Source organism: Neoarius graeffei, chromosome 16 (assembly GCF_027579695.1).
Source record: "Neoarius graeffei isolate fNeoGra1 chromosome 16, fNeoGra1.pri, whole genome shotgun sequence".
Taxonomy (NCBI): domain Eukaryota; kingdom Metazoa; phylum Chordata; class Actinopteri; order Siluriformes; family Ariidae; genus Neoarius; species Neoarius graeffei.
Window position 1 is genome coordinate 21,618,303 of NC_083584.1, and position 22,136 is coordinate 21,640,438.

The 22,136-nt window shown below is 42.7% G+C and overlaps 1 protein-coding gene across 6 annotated transcripts in view; it reads left to right on the top strand.

Moving 5' to 3' along the window:
* Positions 1-22,136, top strand: part of snx13 (sorting nexin 13) — a 206,041-nt gene that overhangs the window by 79,676 nt on the left and 104,229 nt on the right. For all 6 annotated transcript variants that reach the window (XR_009656790.1, XM_060942626.1, XM_060942627.1 and 3 more), the window contains 9 exons: positions 7,166-7,304; positions 10,357-10,445; positions 10,531-10,630; positions 10,742-10,935; positions 15,781-15,885; positions 15,981-16,113; positions 16,214-16,251; positions 16,347-16,416; positions 19,436-19,578. Coding sequence is in view for 5 of the 6 variants with exons in the window: in XM_060942626.1 (XP_060798609.1) it covers positions 7,166-7,304; positions 10,357-10,445; positions 10,531-10,630; positions 10,742-10,935; positions 15,781-15,885; positions 15,981-16,113; positions 16,214-16,251; positions 16,347-16,416; positions 19,436-19,578 (1,011 nt within the window). In the remaining variant the exon portion in view is untranslated. The remainder of the gene's footprint in view (positions 1-7,165; positions 7,305-10,356; positions 10,446-10,530; positions 10,631-10,741; positions 10,936-15,780; positions 15,886-15,980; positions 16,114-16,213; positions 16,252-16,346; positions 16,417-19,435; positions 19,579-22,136) is intronic.

A 22,136-nucleotide genomic window follows, 5' to 3' on the forward strand; every position in this document is an offset into this window, starting at 1 on the left:
CCGCTTTTCCACTACCAACGCGGCCGAGTTGGGCTGAGCCGTGCCGTGCTGAGTTGGGCTGAGTCGAGCTGAGCGGGGCTGTTGGAGTTGCATTTCGACTACAACCGCGCTGAACCGTGCTGGCTGGAAGTGGGTGGATACATTGGGTGGAGTTAGCGAAAGTGGGTGGACGTCAGGTGATGTCGTTAGGCGGCGCAAACAGTGACATCAGTGATCTTTTAAGCGGTAGTCTCACGACCCGGATAGTAAACAATAAACATGGAGGACATGGAGTCGTTAGTGTTGCTGGTCTTGGTGCTGTGGCTTGTTGTCACCGACAACGCCAACAGATACTGGCAAGAGCGTATAGATGAGGCGAGGCGCATAAGGCTTCAGAAATTCTCGTAATTCGTAATTCTTCTTCTTCCGGGTTTACGGTGTTTACAGATCCCAGCGTGCTCGCGGGGCGTGTGGGCATGTGAGGACACTCCTCCTCACCAATCAGTGCACAGGGGAGTGTCTGCTCACGCCCCCAGCCTCACTCGGCTCAGTTTGGCTCACTTCAGCCCCACTCCAAAACCGTGCGAGTTTTGGGTGCTAAGCAGGGCTGAAGCGAGCTGAGTCGTGCTGCTCTGAGGTAGTCGAAACACGAGCCGTGTCGGGCTGAAGTGAGCTGAAAAAGGGTAGTGGAAAAGGGCCATTATCGGCCTGTTCGGTTTTTAGCCGTGTTGAATTTAGTTCGCTTGGTCCACGGCAGGCGTCGCTTATCCAGACGATCTTCACGAAACTTGTGCGAGACTTCGAAACGTGAAGTGTCAGCCAGGTGTCAGTGCTGCCATTTTGAAAACTGTTTTCCAAACGAAATATTGCACAAAAACGAGTTTAAATAACGATTACTGCCTGTTTATTTTCAAACTTTCCTGATTGCTATCAAAACAAACAACTTCCGGCTTGATTACATCAGCATTCGAAAGAGGCAAAGGCGCGTGCGTCTTTTGACAATGTTAGCAGATGTCGGTCACTTTGATTTCCGCTGTACATTTTTGCTTCCGTCCTACGATGTGGTCTCGTAGGTCTCGACGAATCTCGTTTACGGCCATTGCTTTGACGTACGGACTGATGTATTACAGAGCATATTTCAAACACTCATAACTTGCTATAGCAGTGACAAAATAGCGATCAGAAATGCATTCCTATATTTAATAAAATGAGAGAAATAGAATTTTGATGATTTTAAAAACTTTTGCCTTCAGTTCTCCTTTAACATGAACCTGCGATTTTAAAGGTAGACTGCTTTTCAGATTTTTCAAGTTTAGGTCATAAAAAGAATTTTCTCCGACACCCGATTTTTTGTTTAGTGGACCGAAAGCTACTGAATTCATAGCTGCCAACTACTACGAATAAATCGTATTTATTACGATTTGTCGTTTTGATTACGAAAGTACGAATTTACTACAATAAAATATGATTTTGCCAATTTTCATGGGTCATTTTCAAAGTCTATCACCGGTGGGATTCGTATTTGATAAAACACCGCTTCGTTCCAAGCGGCAGATACTACGCCAAATTTCATTGGCTATTGCTTGTTCTCTCAGCCAATCAATGATGCTATTAGATCATCCATGGCACGCTATCGTCTGGCCTTTGTTCACGAAGTTTCTGAACAAAGCATGGCGTTTCAAGCTTTTGTTATGAAGATGTAGCGTAGTACTAATCTCTAAAGAAAGCATGGCTAAGGGGAAGGGCCAGCGCTTCAAGGACTCGTACCGAGAGGAGTTTCCCTTCATTTCTAAGTCAAGTAAGGGCGATCACTACGCGTTTTGTGTTCCATGTCGGCGAGATTTTTTATTTTTTTTTAATGTTATTGCGTGTAACTGAGATGATAGTTTAGTTTGTAGAATAAATTTTGTCAAACTGTTTTGTTTTAGTGTGATTTTTCAGGGTAGTTTTGCTAGAAAGCTTTGGCGGCGGGGGGTTTCGACCCCCCCCCCCCGACCCTTCACCAAGACTCAGTACCCAACCTTGTATTACTATTTACAATTTTGGAATGTTGGCAGCTATGTGAATTTGAATCACAGACTTCCAATTTTATTATTATTTTTTTAAAATGGAACAGTTAATGAATTTAGAGCCATGTGGCCTTAAATTCTCCGCTATGTTTTCCTGCTTCACCATGACCCAGTTCAAGATACTACATCATGCATCATGTGGTGGGCTTTTCCTGTTCGCGCAAGGCATTGTGGGATACAAATTTGAAACCGGAGAGAAAAATGGTGTGTGTGAATGAAACGTGAAAGACCGACTACAGTAACGGAAAGAACGGAAAGACGTTATGTTGCGAAGGAAAGGAAACGAAGGACCAAACTAATAAATATCGGCGGTCAGCGAGCACCTCGGTGTGATCAGCTGTTCGTTTAGTGACAGAATGATGGAACTGTCAGCGCACACGGACTTCCTCTGTCTGCTTGACTGCGCGAAGTGAGTGATTTCATGCACGTTATTTGCTCAGAAATCCCCTCGAATTAAATAAATTACTTTATTTACAGCCACAGAACGGCTTTTTTTTTTTTTTTGAGGTATTACAGAAATATAAACGTGCATCACAATGACCAAATTTCAGAGGGAACTAAATTTAACCGATTTTATGAAATCGAAAGGCCGTCTAACTTTAAAGCACTCCTTTTAATATGTCCTAGGTTCTATAGTAATGGCTAATGAAAGGAGATGGTGAAGAAGTGTTCAGTGTTATGGCATGTTTTCATTTTGAAATGGTGCGTCTCTTGCATTTCTAGCAGCGTTGATTTTGCGTTCACATCCATAACGGTGCATGTCCACTCCTAAGGTATTTAATGCCCGGGTCAGACGGCAGAAAGCCGCGTGCTGCGACTTCAGATCGGTCAGGTGGCTACCGACTGCAGGTAGACGCAGGCGTTTTGCGTCAAATCCTTCGTTGTGGTCAGACGTATTGCAAGATGCAGAGTTTTTTAAGCTGAATCTGGTCACGGGCCAGCCAGGAACATCTTCGGTCCTTATCTGATCTTTAACCCCTTTCCCTGGTTTCCCCCGAGCTTCGGCCAGCACACCTGTCTCTCGTCAGCTCATCCACAACTCTATATTATACCGCTCGGATATTCATTCGGCGTGGGATTGTCTTCGCCTCAGCATATGGTTACACCTTTTTGTATGCTGTTATTTTGTTACTTTGCTGCGTGCTGTGGATTATTTTGCGCTTCTGTGGATCTTCTCTTTTATTGGGACTGTGAGCGCGTTGTTTTCCCGACGCGGAAGTGTTGAACTTTTCTGAACTGTGTTTGAACACATTGCTGGGCTGCATTTCTGGACTCGATCATGCTTTTTTTTTTTTTTTTTTTTTTTTTCAACCTGCGATTTGTTGCTCAAGCGTTGCACGACCGCCTGCTTCTACATGCGTCAACCTGCTATTTGCACCGATTGGAAGCAAATTGCAGCGAAAATGCGAACAGATCGTGATCCACTTGCGTCAACCTGCCTCTACTAAGGACCCTCTGCCATTATCTGCGTCGACGCAAGACCGGCCGTGCGTCGACGCAAGTAGTTGAATTCTGGGCAAAAACATTGTTTCTATTGCTCTTGGAGTTTCAAGATGTCTCATGTTGATTTTGAGTTGAAATTGAGAAGTTGCACTGCTGCACACACTGTGTATCGTGTGCTTAAATGTTTTGCTGAGATTTAAACGCGTCCCGCGTTTTACGATTCTGGAGATTGCCGAAGCAAGTGAGCAGCAATATCACATGACCACCATGGGGCATGTTTTGAGCAAACCAAGTCGGCATGGGCAAACATGGCGGACTCGGCTCGAGTAGAAAATAAAAGGAAAACGTGAAACCGAATCAGCTTGAAAGCGTGCCAGAGACGCGAGGGGAAACGAAAAGGTTGTCCGCAAGAATTTCCGTGAAGGGACGGATCGACCGCTGGAATCGACTGAAGGATAAAACGGGTGTGAAATCTGACAGAATTTGCAGTGCTAGTCTTGGAATGAGGAGTCGGAGTATGGAGTTATACCGAGAAAGAAATAACACAAAAGCAGTAACCGAGAAAAGATATTTGTCTTCTGTTTCACAGATTTATTTGCAAATGCCAACCACAAATCACATCCCTATGACTCAAAACTCTCCGAGATTGATGCAGAGTCACGATGTTTTTTGCACGTATCACCATCTTGGTGTGACCCAGTTCCATAGTTGTGCGAATTAGTTCAAGCTCCTCGTGTTCGGCTGTTTGTGTAGGGCCGTACTGTTTACCTCAAGGGACGATATTGGGTCCTAAATCGGAGAAAAGTGACCGTCTGCACATCAGAATGATCATATCTCATTCTCATCTCATTATCTCTAGCTGCTTTATCCTGTTCTACAGGGTCGCAGGCAAGCTGGAGCCTATCCCAGCTGACTACGGGTGAAAGGCGGGGTACACCCTGGACAAGTCGCCAGGTCATCACAGGGCTGACACATAGACACAGACAACCATTCACACTCACATTCACACCTACGGTCAATTTAGAGTCACCAGTTAACCTAACCTGCATGTCTTTGGACTGTGGGGGAAACCGGAGCACCCGGAGGAAACCCACGCGGACACGGGGAGAACATGCAAACTCCACACAGAAAGGCCCTCGCCGGCCACGGGGCTCGAACCCGGACCTTCTTGCTGTGAGGCGACAGCGCTAACCACTACACCACTGTGCCGCCTGATCATATCTCATCCATGTGATATTGTTCTTGTGAGATATACGACAATGCCATGCACAAAAAAAAGGGAGAATTTCAGATGACTTTGCAGTCAGTGCCTTGGACTGAACATTTTCAGAAACCTGTAACCTGGATTGATTAGTAATACTTACCGTACCTTTCGTCAAGTATGGGTTGTCCTGCTGAAATGGAAAGGATGGCCTGCTGTGATGCGCTGTTGAAGAAAATGACGTAATTTAACTTGCAGTTTGTGTCAAGGAACCAGTATTGTGGCTGGAATCTACTTTGAAGGGAATTTTGTATGATAGCAATTAACTACAGTCAGTGTTGGAGCCGAGTCACTAAACCTCGAGTCCGAGTCCAGTCTCGAGTCCCCAGTATTCAAGTCCAAGTCATTAAAGAAAATTTCGAGTCGAGTCCACTATCGATCCGAGTCGAGTCTGAGACTCCAACCGCACCATTTGACGATGGCTGTTTTAGCGCCATTAACATTAGTTTGTTCGTGAACATGACGTATGAACAGGTGAATGTGCTTCTCTTTGTCAGGGAGTGCGAAGTATTCGGTCAGAGATGGTTGGGAGACGGACGGAAGTGTAGAAGGCGTGTTTATTAATCCAAGTGAAGACACGTGAACAATCCAGAACGGCAGGCAAAACAGTGAAACGGGCAGTAAGTCGAGCGAGGCACAAACAGGAAATCGGGGATCAGGAAACCAAACAAGGAAATAAGGCTCGGTAATGTATCAGCAATGCAGCTCAATACTTCGCAAAGTGTGTGTTCACAGTTTTTATACAGGTGCGCTGATTGCGTCTTAATCCTGTGCAGATGCGAGTCGTTTATGCTTGGCGTGCGCGCTGTCCAGAGCACGTCCGAGAGTCTATCTGATGCACGAGCCAAGGTGCGCAGGCGTGATACTCTTGTGCAAAATTAGTACAAAAATTAATGCAGGTATAAATATATTATGCGCCAAATTATGACCTTACAAAAAAAGCAATGAGAAAAATCCGAGTCCTCGTCTCCAATTTGAGTCCGAATGCAGTTAATGCACGAGTCCAAGTCAGTCATTAGTGCTCAAGTCCAAGTCAAGTCACAAGTCCTTAAACTTAGGGCGCGAGTCCTGGACTGTAGTACTACAAGCCTGACTACAGTATTTCCTTGGGTGTTTATTTCTGTTAATAGGGGTGTCCTCATCCTCCACACCCCCCGCATTTGTTGTATTGCCTCGCTTCATCTTGCTAGAAGGGGCTTTGCAAGTATTCTAACCTATCTGATGAACATCATTTGACATTTTCTGGAGCTCTTGGAATCACTGAATGTATAACGCCACCATTTGTGAGTTCGGTGAAAGAATTGAAAACGCAGGAGAGGAGTGCCTTTTTCGTGTTTGTTACTGGGTTGTAGGATTCTAGTTCTAAGGGTTTCAAAACGTGTCTTGACGGACAGTGTGTTTTTGCATGCATTCGTGTCAAGTTTATTTCTATCACGCTTTTAACAATAGACATTGTCGCAAAGCAGCTTTACAGAATTTGAACGACTTAAGACATGAGCTAATTTGATCCCTAATCTATCCCCAATGAGCAAACCTGTGGCGACGGTGGCAAGGAAAAACTCCCTCAGACGACATGAGGAAGAAACCTCGAGAGGAACCAGACTCAAATGGGAACCCATCCTCATTTGCGTGACAACAGACAACATGACTATAACATTAACAGTTTTAACATGAAGTCAGTTTCGTTGATGCTATAAACCCGAGGGCAAAACTGTTCACGACAACCGCAGTCCTAAAGTCAGCAAGTCAACTGCAGTCCCCAGCTAGCCTGGGCCCGCCCATCCTAAGTGTGACGCAACACGGGGGCCTGTTGCGAACTTAGTCTGGCAAGGCAAGCTATCTCCAGCTCTTCCAAGCTCCCGAAAAATCGGGAGCCAATCAACTTTGAGCATCTCCAACGGCCCTGGGTAGAGGCGTGTTCAAGGCAGTGACATAGTAGAACTGCGACCGGAAGCCATAGATTGTTTACGGAATCTATGCCGGAAGCGCTTCATTCACTAGAAACATTACGAACATGGAGCAGCGGCAAGCCTTTGACACAGCAGTAGATGCTGTATTGAAAGCATTCAACGGGAAGTTCTCATTGAAAACGGAGCAAAGAGCAGCCCTGGAGGTATTTATCTTCTTCCTGTTACTCAAGCAGTTTCCGTCACGTCACATACGTCAGAGGAAAGAGTGATGTGATTGGTTTAAGCTTCGTCGCAGCCTTTTCTGGCTTCGACCAGTAGCAAACTGAGGCATTTCAGGGAGGCGGGTCAACCACGCGCTTTGGGAAACGGTTGGGCTTAATATCTTTGCCAGACCAAATGCTCGCAGAGCTTTGAAGTTGCGTTAGCCAGACTAATCCCCAGCCACATCTGTGTGTGTGCAGTGCACTCATGTTCACTTGTGTTTTTTTTGTGTGTGTGTGTAGATCCGAGACTCCAGCTGCAACTATGAAGCCTTTATGAACATCCTGAAGCTGACAGACAAGCCAGCTGAACTGGAGGCTGTTAAAGACAAAGTTCTGGAAGAGCTTCAGTACCTGCGCTCGCTAGATACCGCAGGAGATGGTGCGTACACACACACACACCAATGTTGTAGTCGAGTCACTAAATCTCGAGTCCCTTCTCGAGTCCCCAGTGTTCAAGTCTGAGTCATTTAAAGAAAATTTCGAGTCGAGTCCGAGAACAAGACTCCAACCGCATCGTTTGACGGTGGCTGTTGCTGCCTTTATGTGAAAGCGTCTCTGCTGCTGTGTTGGACTAACGTTCCTGCTCGACTGCCCCGTTTTAGTTAACAGGCTACAGATAAAAACCTTGTTCATTGTTCAGCAAGCCCCGCCCACTATCAACAGGGCGAATAACATGAGAGAGGGTTAACACTAGCTAGTTCATCGCTCAGCAAGCAAACCCCGCTATCAACAGAGCAATGAACATAGCGTGTCACTCCCTTCTCTGGGTGGAGTCTTGCCAAATGACGATTGAAGTTCGAGGTCGTCCCCGTCGTCTCCTCGATAGTTCTTCTGCATATGGAACACATAGCAGTGCATTTTTTCTCACTGCACGAGAAGTCTGTGTAAGCCAAGCGGACAATCCTAGGGACGTTCTCTCCAGGCATTTTAGCGCCGTTAACGTTAGTTTGTTCTTGAATATGACGTATGAACAGGTGAATGTTTTTCTCCTGCATGAAATTAATATCAATTAATGTAGATATAAAAATCTTATGTTAAATTATGGCATGTTACAAAAAAAACCAAAACGAAAAAATCAGTCCTCGTCTCGAATTTACGAGTCCGAATGCAGTTAAAGTCTGGGTCATCAGTGCTCAAATCCAAGTCAAGTCACGAGTCCTTAAAATTAGGGCATGAGTACTACAAGCTGCACGCACGCACACGGATGTGCACAGGGATCAACCACTGACTTCCTGTATGTAGATCAGTGGTTTTTAATATATGGGTCTGTCTGTCTCAGAAACTGGGTACTGTGGGGGTAGCCCACTAAATATACTCAGTCAATAAGCTATACGGTTTTGAATGGTGATGTTGGTTTTAATTTGAAATAAAATGATGAAAGAAATAATACAGATAAAACTAAATCTTTTGATGTGAATACTCTGTTCAGAATTTGGCAAAAATTCTGCAAATTTGTGGAAAAATGGCGGCTTGATCTGGGACATGATAAATGGTTGACTACATCGCGTTCCCTTAAAAAGGTTGTAGTCCACTGAAAAGTCTACAGTTATCACTAATTGTATTTTAAAGTTGTAACTTTATACACCTAAGGATTGGTGCGCTCACAGAATAATCATAACCGTAATAAAACATCATGCAAAATATTTGATCACCGTTGTAACTCCATTTTCCGCAGACCCAAAACCAATACGATCGTGTGTTTTGATCTAAACGGAAAGCCTCAGGGTCAAGGTCACTACCTCACCGAAAGTAGTAACTTAAAATCACTACGCCATATAAACATTTAGTTATAAATCTCATTTTTCATCTCATCTCATTATCTCTAGCCGCTTTATCCTGTTCTACAGGGTCGCAGGCAAGCTGGAGCCTATCCCAGCTGACTACGGGCGAAAGGCGGGGTACACCCTGGACAAGTCGCCAGGTCACCACAGGGCTGACACATAGACACAGACAACCATTCACACCTACGGTCAATTTAGAGTCACCAGTTAACCTAACCTGCATGTCTCTGGACTGTGGGGGAAACCGGAGCACCCGGAGGAAACCCACGCGGACACGGGGAGAACATGCAAACTCCACACAGAAAGGCCCTCGCCGGCCCCGGGGCTCGAACCCGGACCTTCTTGCTGTGAGGCGACAGCGCTAACCACTACACCACAGTGCCACCCATAGTTATAAATCTGCGATTTTTGTTTTTTTAAAAAAACGAAAGCTGAAAGTTAGGTATAGAATATGTTTCTTACAGAATATGTTACGATGGTAGCTGGTCTTGTATGAATTTCTGAGCTATAAAATGAGTCGTGGTCTATTTTTTTACCGTAGCGTGTTATTTGTGTGCGGGGAAGGACACACATTAACAATTTGCATGTGTAGAATGGAATTTTCCACTCCAACAGTTAGAAGCTGATCGTGCTTCCATTTACAGTCTTTGTTACGCGAGTGATCTGTTCGGACGTTATCACTGAAAAGGTGAGTTTTGACAGTTTTATTTTGTTTTAGTCTTGCAGTATAAGGCAATAGAATGTTTCTTTTTCATCTTCCTTTCATATTTCGTAGTGTTTGCGTATTTTTGGCCAATATTTTGCAACCATGGTCAATTTAGATCGAACTTTTGATAGAATCGACGGCCAGTCATTTTGCCCCGCCCCCGCCTCGTGCTCCGTCCGGTGCGGTAGTGATGTCCTGTTGCTCGCGGGCCGCAGCAGAGACCCGCGCGACCTTCAGCCGGTACAGTCGCTGTTCTTTTACCACCGCCGTTATTCTCATCTTTCCGGTGCGTTCTTGATTTTTTCATTGTTTCCTATTCCGCCATATCAAATACCCAAAATGTATCATGTTATTTATATTTAAGTGAATAATCAATTCAGTCATCATAACTTGGCATTTTTAACCCAAGCAATCAAAAAGAGGAAATTTATTCAATATTTTCACTCATCTGTGAAGGAGGGGCTTTAATTCTTCATGATGGAGTTATTTTATACGGAAATCAATTTTACAAAAGCATTTGAATTGTAATCAAAAAGATTTTCCCCAGTGGAGGCCAGATAAAGCAAGATACTATCTTTACTCTTATTGAACATGACAAAAGAAACATTGAGTGTTCGGTAAATGCAAAAAAATAGTAAAATTAGAAAAAAAATTTTGACCATAATGTCCCAAATGAGAGACCAGTTTCTGAGACGGACCCATATCCCCTCCTTTATTTAAATTATTCTTAAGACTACAGACATTCTGATGTGTGCAGTGTTTTATTTATTTTTATTTGTTTATTATATAAAAGAGAGTAGCTGTATGTGTTCTACGTTTACTTACGAGCAAGTAAACATGCTGCTTTCACATTTTCACACTTGCCGTCTTTTCTTAATGCCATATTAAGTGTCAACAGTGCTATATATAGTTGATTCCTTGTCCATTGTGTCATTTCTTCACAGATATCAACACTATAAAGAATCAAATTAACAGTTTATTGTTTGTGAAAAAAGTCTGTGAAACAAGAATACAAAGGCTACAATCAGGAAAGGTAAGAACCCAAATATAACACGTGCACATTTTCATTCACGTGGACTTTTTTTTTTTTAAATCTGGGCATCATCTTCGTTTTTCAGGAAGTCGATGCTATGAAACTTGCGGCAAATTTTGGCAAACTGTGTATAATCCCACTGGACCAGATCCTCGTGCACAACATAGCGCTTCAGTTTTTTATGGGTTAGTTTTGCAAACGCAAACAAGACGTTTTCATTCTTCTAAAACTCAATCCATGTAATTGTTTCTTCGTTACAAATGTTTCTTTATTCTATTTATTGTACACAAATCCAGACTACATGCAGCAGATGGGGGGTCAGGCAGATCTGTTCTTCTGGCTGACGGTAGAGGGGTACCGGGTGACGGCCCAGCAGCAGCTCGAGGTTCTACAGAGCTGGCAGAAGGACGGCAGGAAGCAGAGCGGCCAGACTAAGGGCCTGTTGAAAGCTGCTGCGTTCGGCGTCTATGAGCAGTACCTCTCGGAGAAGGTCCGTCCACAACTCCAGGGCTTTCTCTGCAGTCCAACTCCTGACAGGCTCTCAGCAGATGGGCTCCTGTTTGACACGCAGTGAACCAGATTATAGCTTAAAAATCATAGTTATCAGCTAGCAGGCATGGTTTGTTGGCTGCAGATGCACAGAATTAATAATTAAGTTATTCACTGAAAGTGAGGTGAAATAACAATGGTGCTGAAGTTGAGGTATAGACTGATACCAAAATCCAGAATTGTGACACCCAAAAGCATTTTTGAGACAAAGTCGGCAAACAGTCTTATTTTGTCAATTTGGGTGTGCCGAATTCAAATCTGCAATATGCCGAGCTCTATCTGACCTCTGTTGACCTCTAGAGGTCATTGAACTTTGGGCCTGTAAACGTCTCAGCTGAACCCAGTTTCTCAGCTTTCTAAGGAATGAAATGTACTAAAATGATTAATGAAGTTAGCAAATGGCCTTGTTTGTTAAATGTTTGGGTGCTGAATTCATTTTTCATTTGTAAAACGACATATGACCTCTGATAACCTCAAGGTCATTAAACTTGGCCTATAGGCCTATGCATTTAACGGCATTTTTAAACTGACTTTACTCCCCCAAAAAGAATATGAACAGACAAAAAACAAATAGAAAGGAACAAGTACAACATTAAATGCCAGTCCATGTACATGTGACTTACTTTTCACAATGATAATGCCTAGGCGATCACCTTACATAACATTGCATTACATTTAGCGGTTATTGTTTATACAAAGCTACTGAAAAAAGGACAGATTCAGCAGCATACAAAATGTGGGGGCATACAGGGCATACAGGTTAATCAGGGTTAGTATATATGAGAGTTTTTTCTTTGTTGTTTGTTTTTTGTTTTAAACGGGGTAAAGCCTTTACAAAAAACAAAGAAAAAAAACTCTCATATATACTAACCCTGATTAACCTGTATGCCCTGTATGCCCCCACATTTTGTATGCTGCTGAATCTGTCCTTTTTTCAGTAGCTTTGTATAAACAATAACCGCTAAATGTAATGCAATGTTATGTAAGGTGATCGCCTAGGCATTCTCATTGTGAAAAGTAAGTCACATGTACATGGACTGGCATTTAATGTTGTACTTGTTCCTTTCTATTTGTTTTTTGTCTGTTCATATTCTTTTTGGGGGAGTAAAGTCAGTTTAAAAATGCCGTTAAATGCATAGGCCTAGAGAGATCTTGCAGTCACGTGACCGGAAAGTACACAGACGCCATCTTGTCGGGCAACAACACAGCTGAATACTGCTGCACTCATGTACAGAATGGTTCAATTTCAACCGACGAACTACACAGCTCATTTTTCTAATGAACAGAAAACTAGATACATGTCTAAAATAAACGATCTACAGATTAGTGACCCTTATGGCTTACCGGACGGAGTTTTCACGACCGGATTTTGAACTGCCAGTGGAATACCCGGACATATATAATTACCTCATTAACTTTCCCTCGCTGTTCAGTGGTGAAGCACTGCGTGCTTATAAATCTCTGGACAGTTATCTTTACAGAAATTCAGGATTTGTCAGCGACTCAGATGTGGCATCTTGTAAACAAGAAAATAACAATCCTCATTGGACAGGTAAGTCACTTAAGTATTGAGTATAGCACTGACCAGCCGATTATAGAATAGAATAAGGTAATTCCAGCTGTAATTCCAAATCGTCCATTTTGTTTACCATGGATATGGCGTTGGAGAGGTAGAGGCTTAGTAGTGGAGATTTGAGTAGCTGTTTTCTGAGCTTAGTCAACAGGCCGGCTCTACAGCCTCGCTTTTGCTTCCGCTCCCGGTGCCGCCTCCTTCGCTTTGCTTCCGATAACAATCCACGGAGACCCCGCTGGTCTCGCTATCTCGTCCGGAATGTTTTTTTTTTTTTTTTTTTTCTCGTCCGGAATGTTGTGCATGCGATGGAAATCGCTACAAACCGTCATTTTCTGCTGGAAACCCATGTCCAGCCGCAGCCGTTGTAGTAGAATTGTATATAGTAGGGTTTTCCAGAAGAAAAGGTAGAAGCAGAAGCAGAAGGCGGAAATATGGCGTTTGACCGACAAGATGGCGTCTGTCACAATCTGGATCGGCTGTGACGTCACATGCAAGTGCTCCATAGGCCAAGTTTAATGACCTTGAGGTTACCAGAGGTCATATGTCGTTTTACAAATGAAAAATGAATTCAGCACCCAAACATTTAACAAACAAGGCCATTTGCTAACTTCATTAATCATTTTAGTACATTTCATTCCTTAGAAAGCTGAGAAACTGGGTTCAGCTGAGACGTTTACAGGCCCAAAGTTCAATGACCTCTAGAGGTCAACAGAGGTCAGATAGAGCTCGGCATATTGCAGATTTGAATTCGGCACACCCAAATTGACAAAATAAGACTGTTTGCCGACTTTGTCTCAAAAATGCCTTTAACTCCTTAAATAAGCACTTTTTTGAATTTTGGTACCAGTCTAGTAATTGTTCATTTATATTCACTGAGCCTGAGGTGGGTCACTGTTTTTTAGTATAAATAAACAGGTGATTTTATTTTTAAAAAAATGGTATTTAAAAAAAAAATTTATTTCGGTCTTCAAAAATGGCATGCAAATGTAATAACGGCGCAGTGCAGGCTTGTCACTCATCTACGCCGTGTCGCAAATACTTTGTTTTGAAATGGATAAAATAAATCTCAATTCCACCTTACCTGTGAATAGTTTTAGATCAAACTTCGTAGCATATTAATGCTGTTCCTAAAAGCACTATTCTTTAATAATTTTGTAATCCTTCCTCTCTTACGGTGACTGGCCGCCATTTTTGCTAAGTCACTAGAGGTGATTATCAAGAATTATTACACATACAGGACGCTTTTTTTTCCCAATGGAATAAAAACGTGTTCTATTCCCTTCTAGCGGGTTTCATTCATTTGGTTTGATCGCATGAGATATTGTTAGCGTATCGCGTATCCTATGTGTATTATGTCACTCTACCCAATGAAGAATGAGCGTTGAATATGGCTTACGATATTGCATGGTTGTCGACAACATGGCGTCATACATCGGAGACGTAAAACTTCTGCGCTAGCGAGCGACTGTGACAATTTGTAAACAAACATGGCCGCCAGGTTTGCTTCGTTAAATACAGAAGATTTTGAGGGTGTATTCAGACCAGGATAGTTCGATAGTTCACTTGCTTTGGTCCGAACCAAATTTTTTTTTTTTTTTTTTCCATTTTGGTGCGGTTCGCTTTCACACTGTACATTTTAGTAAGCGGACCAAAATCTGTCAGCAAAGCCACGCGCCCTGAGGTCGTTCAGCTATTGGTCAGAGACGACACGCGCACAAAGCGTTAAGTTCAAAAGTAGTCATGGAGGCTTTCCGTGCTGTTATTTATATGTTTTTTCCAGTTTTTGCTGTTTTCACAATTGTGCGATTACTATGCTGTTGTACAAGTAATTTATCAACGACGACGACAAAGGGCAAGGCGGCTACGGAGGATAGCGCTGATGAGCACACATCATGTTGTGACAGTTCTGGCTCTTCACGCAATAGATGAATTTCTTTTTTGCGTCGCTAGTACCGCCACTTTTTGAAAGAATGTCCCTGATTTTAATGTAGGTCTGACGGAGTTTCTTCACTTTTAGCCGACATTGTTCTGGGGAGCGCGTGAACCCCTTCTCCTTCATTTTCTCACTGAATACAGCAAACACGTCGGCATTTTTGTGTGTTCTCTCCGAAAGCTCAGATATGTGGACATCTGCCCATATATCCACAAGGGTACGCGTTTCTTCCCCGGCCCACGTTTGCCCCCTACTCATTTTTTGTACTCTGTAGTCTAGCCTACCACTGGTCTGAATGACTGAACGACTGTTGTAAGGTTCCCTTGACAACCGAAACAGTGTTTGCACTTTGCGGTGGAGTGTCAAGACTCTGTTTCCCATAATGCTCGACAAACGACGGAAGCTCCCAAGGTACAAAAAAGCAAAACTGTCGGATTATGTGCGGTCTGCTTTCACACCTCCGAAAGATCCGCACCAGGGTTCCTTTGGTCCGGACCGAGTCCGACCTTGCAGCTCGGTCTCGGTCCGCTTGTTTGGTCCGGACCAGAGTTCGGTGGTTTGTATTCAGACCAACCCAAAAGGTCCGGACCAAGGGAAATTTGGTTCGTTTGGTCCGGACCAAACAACGTAGGTGTGAAAGAGAAAGACGTGTTGAGCGCCTGAAAGGAATGTCTATGCATTATTATAATAATAATGATGGCTGGCTTTTTTTGTGGTATATCGTTTTCGACTCGTTCAATGTCATGCTAGCTGATGGAATATATCTGATATACCACTCCGTGCCAGCCAGTATTATTTAAATAATAACAGAGATGAAGTCGAGGTTATTTTTCACCGATGTTCACCTCATCTTTTGGTGGATAATTGTTTAGTATAAATACACAGGTGATTTTATTAAAAAAAAAAAAACCCACACATTTCAGTCTTCAAAAGTGCCATGCAAATCTAATAACGGTGTGGTGCAGACTTGTCACTTAATACTTTTCGTTTTGAAATCGATAAAATAAATCACAACTCCACCTTACCTTACCTTTGAATAGTTTTAGACCAAACTTCTTTGCATCTTTCGTGCTTTTAGGAACAGCATTTTCTTTCATTTGTAATTCTTCTTCACTTATGGTGACACAGCGATCGGCCACCATTTTGCCGAGTCGCTCGAAGTGATTATCGAGAAATGGTCTGAGTGTTTTTTTTTTTTTTTCAACCAATCAGCACTCATGATTTCTAATCACCTCCGTTTTTGTACTAAATAAAAGTAATCCACGTTGGGTTGTGTGTAGGCGTCTCCCAGAGTGCAAGTGGATCGGGCGTGTGTGGACAGACTGGCTGAGAAACTCAGCAAAGAGGATCCGACTCCGGAGATTTTCGATGACATCCAGAGAAAGGTAGCAAAATGTTAACGCTTGCCTCGTGAATGAAAGGTGTGCTGTGTCACGCTTCTTATTCCAGCCCTCATTTTCTTTCTCTCGGTCTCTCTCAGGTGTACGATATGATGTTGAAGGATGAACGGTTCTACCCGTCGTTTAAGCAGCACCCTCTGTACGTGCGCATGCTGGCTGAATTGGACATGCTGAAGGAGCCGAGCTACCGGGGCTCAGACGATGGGGACACAGGTCAGGAGAACCACACAGCGCTGCTTCACACTTCAAACACCCCAAACCACTTCATGTCCAACACTCTGCTCAATGCTGCTCTGTCTTTCTCTTTCTGCAGAGTCTTTTAATGGATCTCCAACTGGAAGCATTAATTTGGTACTTTACTCGTTTGACATGGTTTTCTTACTGTCTGCCATTCTTTCTTTGGTTTTGTGTAATTTGTGTTTTTTCTGTGCTTTTATTTATTTTAGTCTTTGGATGACCTCACGAACGCCACCACAGACGAGTCTGTGCAGCTACATGCTTTTATTTCTGATACCGGTACGTAAACATCTTTTGAAAATTTACATCAAGTTTTCCTTAATTAACATTTACGTCATAACTTTTAACAAACCATAAACTTCAGCATTAAATTGTAAGGAAAATGACTAACTTGACATTCTTAATACAATTAAATTTATTCATGGCAAAAGTTCTTATAATTAATTAAACTGTGGATTCCTGGTGTAAATATTGGCACCCACCGCTAATGGATTAAGGTGTAATGTAGGTATTGTGAGTCATAACACTTTAGGACATGCAGGAAAATAAAATTATAGGGAAATAAGCCAAGTCTCTGTATAAGTTGATTTTATTCTATCCACATTCACTGGAGATGAGCAATCGCACAGTCTGGTTGGCTACTCTACTACTAGGATATCGGCTCATATAATGCGAGTAGAGAAAAACAAAATGGCGGGGCGTGTTGCTGAAGCAACCGAGGGTGAAGTAAAAAAAACTACTTGAAAACACCCCAGAAATGTACAAAAAAAAAGCAACAAAATATGGAATAAAGGTATTTGATTGTAAGAATGAATCCTGAAAGGGGATGATGTCGTGGCGACTTCCGTCCATCTGTCCCGGGAAGGGTGCTCACCTTCTGAAATCAACTCCTCTTAGAATTGTTGGAGGAATTTCACAAAACTTGGCAGGATTCTTTGTTATATGTCGGTAATATGCATATTGTAATTTTGTTGAAGTGCCATTCCACCATTGGATGTATTCTTTGGCATAAAATACAATATATTTTGACAACATATATAAATGGTATCACTAGATAGAGAAATCTTTTAGCTTCAAAATGATATATCAAACATAATTTTTTGACAACGACAAGTATATTAATTTTGCGACCAAAGTCACCTACCCTTTTAATTTCCGCGTGTGATGTAATCGGCAGATTCCCCTTCTTGTGTACCACGTGACGTGGCACGCATTATCAGCAATGGCGGATAGAACGCGATAAAAATAATACCAATAAATCTAGCTAATACCAATAAATCTAGCTAACTGAAAGATTAACTCAAAATTTTTCGCAATTTTTTTGGCCCCCATATACGAGGAGAAATGACTCTCTCACTTTGGGGGTTTCCTGGTCTAAAAATAGACCGACACGTGGTACACAAGAAGGGGAACCTGCCGATGACATCACGTTTCACTACCGCGCGGAAATTAAAAGGAAATTAAAATTAAACTTGTCGTTGTCAAAAAATTATGTTTGATATATCATTTTGAAGCTAAAAGATTTCTCTGTCTAGTCATGTTGTCATAAAATATATTGTATTTTATGCCAAAGAATACATCCAATGGTGGAATGGCACTTTAAATTCGGTCACATTTTACTTGAGTTACAGCCCTTGATTAACAAAATTATACTTTCATGAGTTTTTTTTTTTTCCTTCTGAAATCAACTCCTCTCACAATTTGTGGAGGAATTTCCTGAAACTTGACGAGGCCTTGTTGTATGTCAGTACTACGCATATTGTAATTTTGTTAAATTCGGTCGCATTTTGCCAGTTGTGGCCCTTGATTAACAACCTTGTACTTTCACAATTTCATGAAGGTGTGTTTGCCTTCTAACATCAACTCCTCTCACGATTTTTGGACGAATTTATCAAAGCTTGGCAAAAGGCCTTGTTATATGATGCTAATACACATATTGGGATTTAATTTCGTTTGTGAAAATTTTCCCAGAGTTTCGACCCTTGATTAAAACTTGTACTTTGACAATCTCATGAGGGCGTACGTTCTTCTGAAATCCACTCCTCTCACAATTTGTGGAGGGATTTCACCAAACTTGGCAAAAGGCTTTGTTATATGGCAGTTACGCACATATTGAAATTTCGTTTAATTTGGGCAAATTTTTACCAGAGTTATGCCCTTGATTATTAACAAACTTGTACTTTGGCAATTTCATCAAGGTGTGCTTGCTTTCTGAAATCAACTTCCCTCACACAATTTTTTTTTTTTCTTTTAATCCGCCGCTGGCCGAAAGGCCCAAAGGGGGATTATGTCGTACCGATGTCTGTCTGTCTGTCCGTCCGTCTGTCCCGGGAAGGGTACTTGCCTTCTGAAATCAACTCCTCTCACAATTTTTGGAGGAATTTCATGAAACTTGGCAGGATTTTTTATCTGTTGGTAATACACCTATTGCAATTTTGTTCAATTCAGTCGCATTTTAGCAGAGTTATGGCTGAGTTGCCAGTGGGGGATATTGTGCTCTCAGAGCACTCTTGTTTTTTGTTGAATTTGTAAAAAAATAAAAATGCTATTTCTCAAAATCCAGTGAATGTGGATAGAATAAAAGTTGTTCCACTCAATCTCGTCGTACATGGCTTCTAGCCAACTCCGTGCTGTGCGCCTCGTCGGCTATCAGGTCATGTATATCACTCGATTTCGTTGCGTAACTGTTAATTATTTGACTCCTTTGGTTCATTAATTTACAAACAGACTTAACTACTTAGATTATATTGCATTAATGTTGAAGTTTGTGGTTTATTCCAGTTAGTAAAGGGAACGTTCACGTAAAGTATGTCTTGTCAAATTATTGTTTAATTCTCTAAATAAAGAACTTTGAAGATTTCTTTAGAACAAGCCTGCATATAAGTTTGATTTGAACAGAAAGATCTTTCCTCCACGCCCCTCGCCTTTTCTCCCCATTCTAAGCCACTTTGCAGTCTTTTCATCCAGACTGTGCATCTCTCTCACTTTTTTTTTTTTTTTTAATTAAGTCACTGGCTGTTTTAGCTTTTCTTTCTTTGTCTTTTTTTGTGTGATCATTTTTTTCATGGCTCTATCATTCCTTCACCTTTTACCATTTCTTCTGTTCTTCCTTTTAATTTTTCCCTGTCCTGCCACACTCTGCTGTGCGTTTCCCCCATCTTGGCCCATGTGATGTCTGTCGCCTCCTCCGCTCTCTTCCCATCTGATTCTCTGTGTATCCTGGTGTCTGGCTTTTATCCTCTGACCGCTGGTTCGTGTCGAGTAGCTGATGCTTCTCTAACCCACGTTCCCATGCTAGGCGTGTGTAACGATCACGGGAAGACCTACGCGCTCTACGCCATCACAGTCATCCGTAAGAACCCAGATGGTAGCGAGGACACCTGGAAGACCTACCGCCGCTACAGCGACTTCCATGACTTCCACATGCGCATCACTGAACAGGTAGAATAGGAATCTGACTCTGCTGCTCCATCAGGACAGACTCTTCTGGTTTCATGTTGTGTGTACTCAGATAAGAAGCGGAGTGACTGTTACTACTCCAGAGTTGATTGTTTTCTAATAACAGCATGTCCTGAAGTATTTATTTTATACCGCAACAAAGTGGCAACTCTGATAATCTTTCTATTAATTGAAGAATGACCCACTGTATAGTTTATCTGTTTGTGTAATGATGTGGAACATGTCATCACTTTATAGCAGCTATAAACAATCGTTCCCTCGCCAGCCTCTCTTTCATTTGTCTTTAAGTAATTCACACTCACTCACTATCCATTTCAAGTCAGTTGACATGTCAGACGTGTGTGTGACTAGCAGTCTTCAGCAGAGCTCTCCGTTCAGCACGGTCTTGAGTTGCCGCCTCTGCGATATTCCATAGCTTCAAGTCAGCATGGACAGATTCTTTCCAGCTTTTTCGAGGTTGGCCACGGTTGTTCGCTCCTTCACCTTCCAAGGTAGTACATCTGTTGATCCAAGAATTATTGCGTTGGATGTGTCCAAACCAACGGAGACGCTTGTATCTGAGGACCAGGTCAAGGCGATGAGGTTCAGCATCTAGAGAAGAGAGGACGTGCTAATTTGTGTTCCTCTTTTGGCATTGCACATCCATAAAAGCATGGTTCTTTCATTACGCTCAAGCCGTTTTTGGTCATCTCTTTGGAGTGCCCGACATTCAGATCCGTATAACGTGGTGCTATGCACACAACTGCTGTATAGTTGACCACAGGTATGAAGTGCGACAGCTTTGCAGGTTAACAATGGCAGCAGCTCTCTAAACTTTTCCCAAGCAGAACAAGTTCTGATGATCGTTGCCAGTTCACAACCACCTCCTGGGCAGATGCCATCGCCAAGGTATACAAAGCTATCGACGACCTCTAGTTTGCTACCGGCCAACGTTCCCTCACTGCATGGTCTTGCATCAATTGGCCGAGCTCCTCCGAGACAACGCTGACACTTGTAATCTGGGTTTTCAACTAACCTTCCCTGCACACCAGAACAACTTTTGTGTACCCACATTTTGCAACCACTACAGGAAATTGAATTCTGGCCAGCCCCTTTTCTGCACACACCACAAGGGTATTTTCCAGAGATTCTCAGTGTGTTTTAGGTCATTACCAGAGATCATGATTTTTGGTTTTCCCCATGTTGACTTTCAGGCCCTTTTTCTCAAGACCAATCTTCCAGCAGGTCATCTTCTCAAGTAATTCATCCAAGGATTCTGCGATTATGACCAGGTCATCCGCGTAAAGAATCTCCCAAGGACAACCAACCCGAAATTCTCTTGATAAGGCCTCTAACACAATTATAAACAGGGGGCTCAAAATAGATCCTTGATGCACCCCAACCTTCATCTTGAACTCTTCACTGAGTGAGTTGTTGACCTGCACCCGACTCTTTGCACCACTGTACATGGCTTGTACCAGTTTGACAATCCATTCAGGCATCCCAACCACCCGCATCGCCCACCACAGCACTCTTCGGGGAACCCTATCAAATGCCTTTTCAGGGTCTACAAATGTTTTTGCTTGGCTAAATACTTTTCTTGTAGCTGTCTGAGGATGAAAATAGCATCAGTGGTACCTCGTCCTGGGCAAAACCCAAACTGCCTATCAATATTGACAATAACCTCTGATTTTCTCCACCACTCTTTCAATTATCTTAAGTACCTGTTCTGTAAGCTTCAGGCCTCTGTAGTTGCCTCGAATCAATGCATCACTTACCTTTAAACAGACTAAGGATTATGCTTTGGTCCCAGTCTGTAGGGATCTTTTCCTCTCTCACAATAGCATTGGCCAAATCCACAACAATTTGTCAACACACCTCAGGGGATGCACGCAACATTTCGGTAACAATGCCAGAAGGACCAGCTGCTTTGCCTGTTTTCATTTTCTTCAGTGCGTCGAAGACCATTTTATGAGTGACACAACATGGTGGTCCCGCGACAGGATCTACTGGGGGAAGGTTTTGAGACCAAGGAAATTCGATGTTCGTAGTGCTGTTTCCAGGCCTTCTTTTTGCATCCTTATCAAATGCCATGTTGCCATCGTCATCAAGAATACATTTCTCACCTACTATATCTTGGTTCTCTCTGCGCATTTGTTTTGCCACACGGTAGATGCTGTCCGTGCCTGAATCTATGCCAGCAAAGGTGATCTCTTGGCAAAATAAACTGCAGTTCTAGCCTGGCATTTAGCTGCCAGGTAATCATCTTTGCTACCCCTGTTCTTCCAGGCTTTCCACAGCTTGCGTTTCTCTTTCACTGGGCCGCTGACATCCTCATTCCACCACCAGGTTTGTCGTCTTCATAATCCCTTCTTTGTCCAGCCACAGGTCTTAACAGCATACAGGAGGCTGTCTTTGAGTTCCATCCATATACGTTCAACATCAGCACCTACCATGTTGTTAACACGCTCCTGCAAACAGGTCTTTAAACTCATTGCGTATGTTGTCCTCTTTCAGCTTCCAGACACGCCTTTTTAGGCAGAAACTCTTTCTGTTGACTC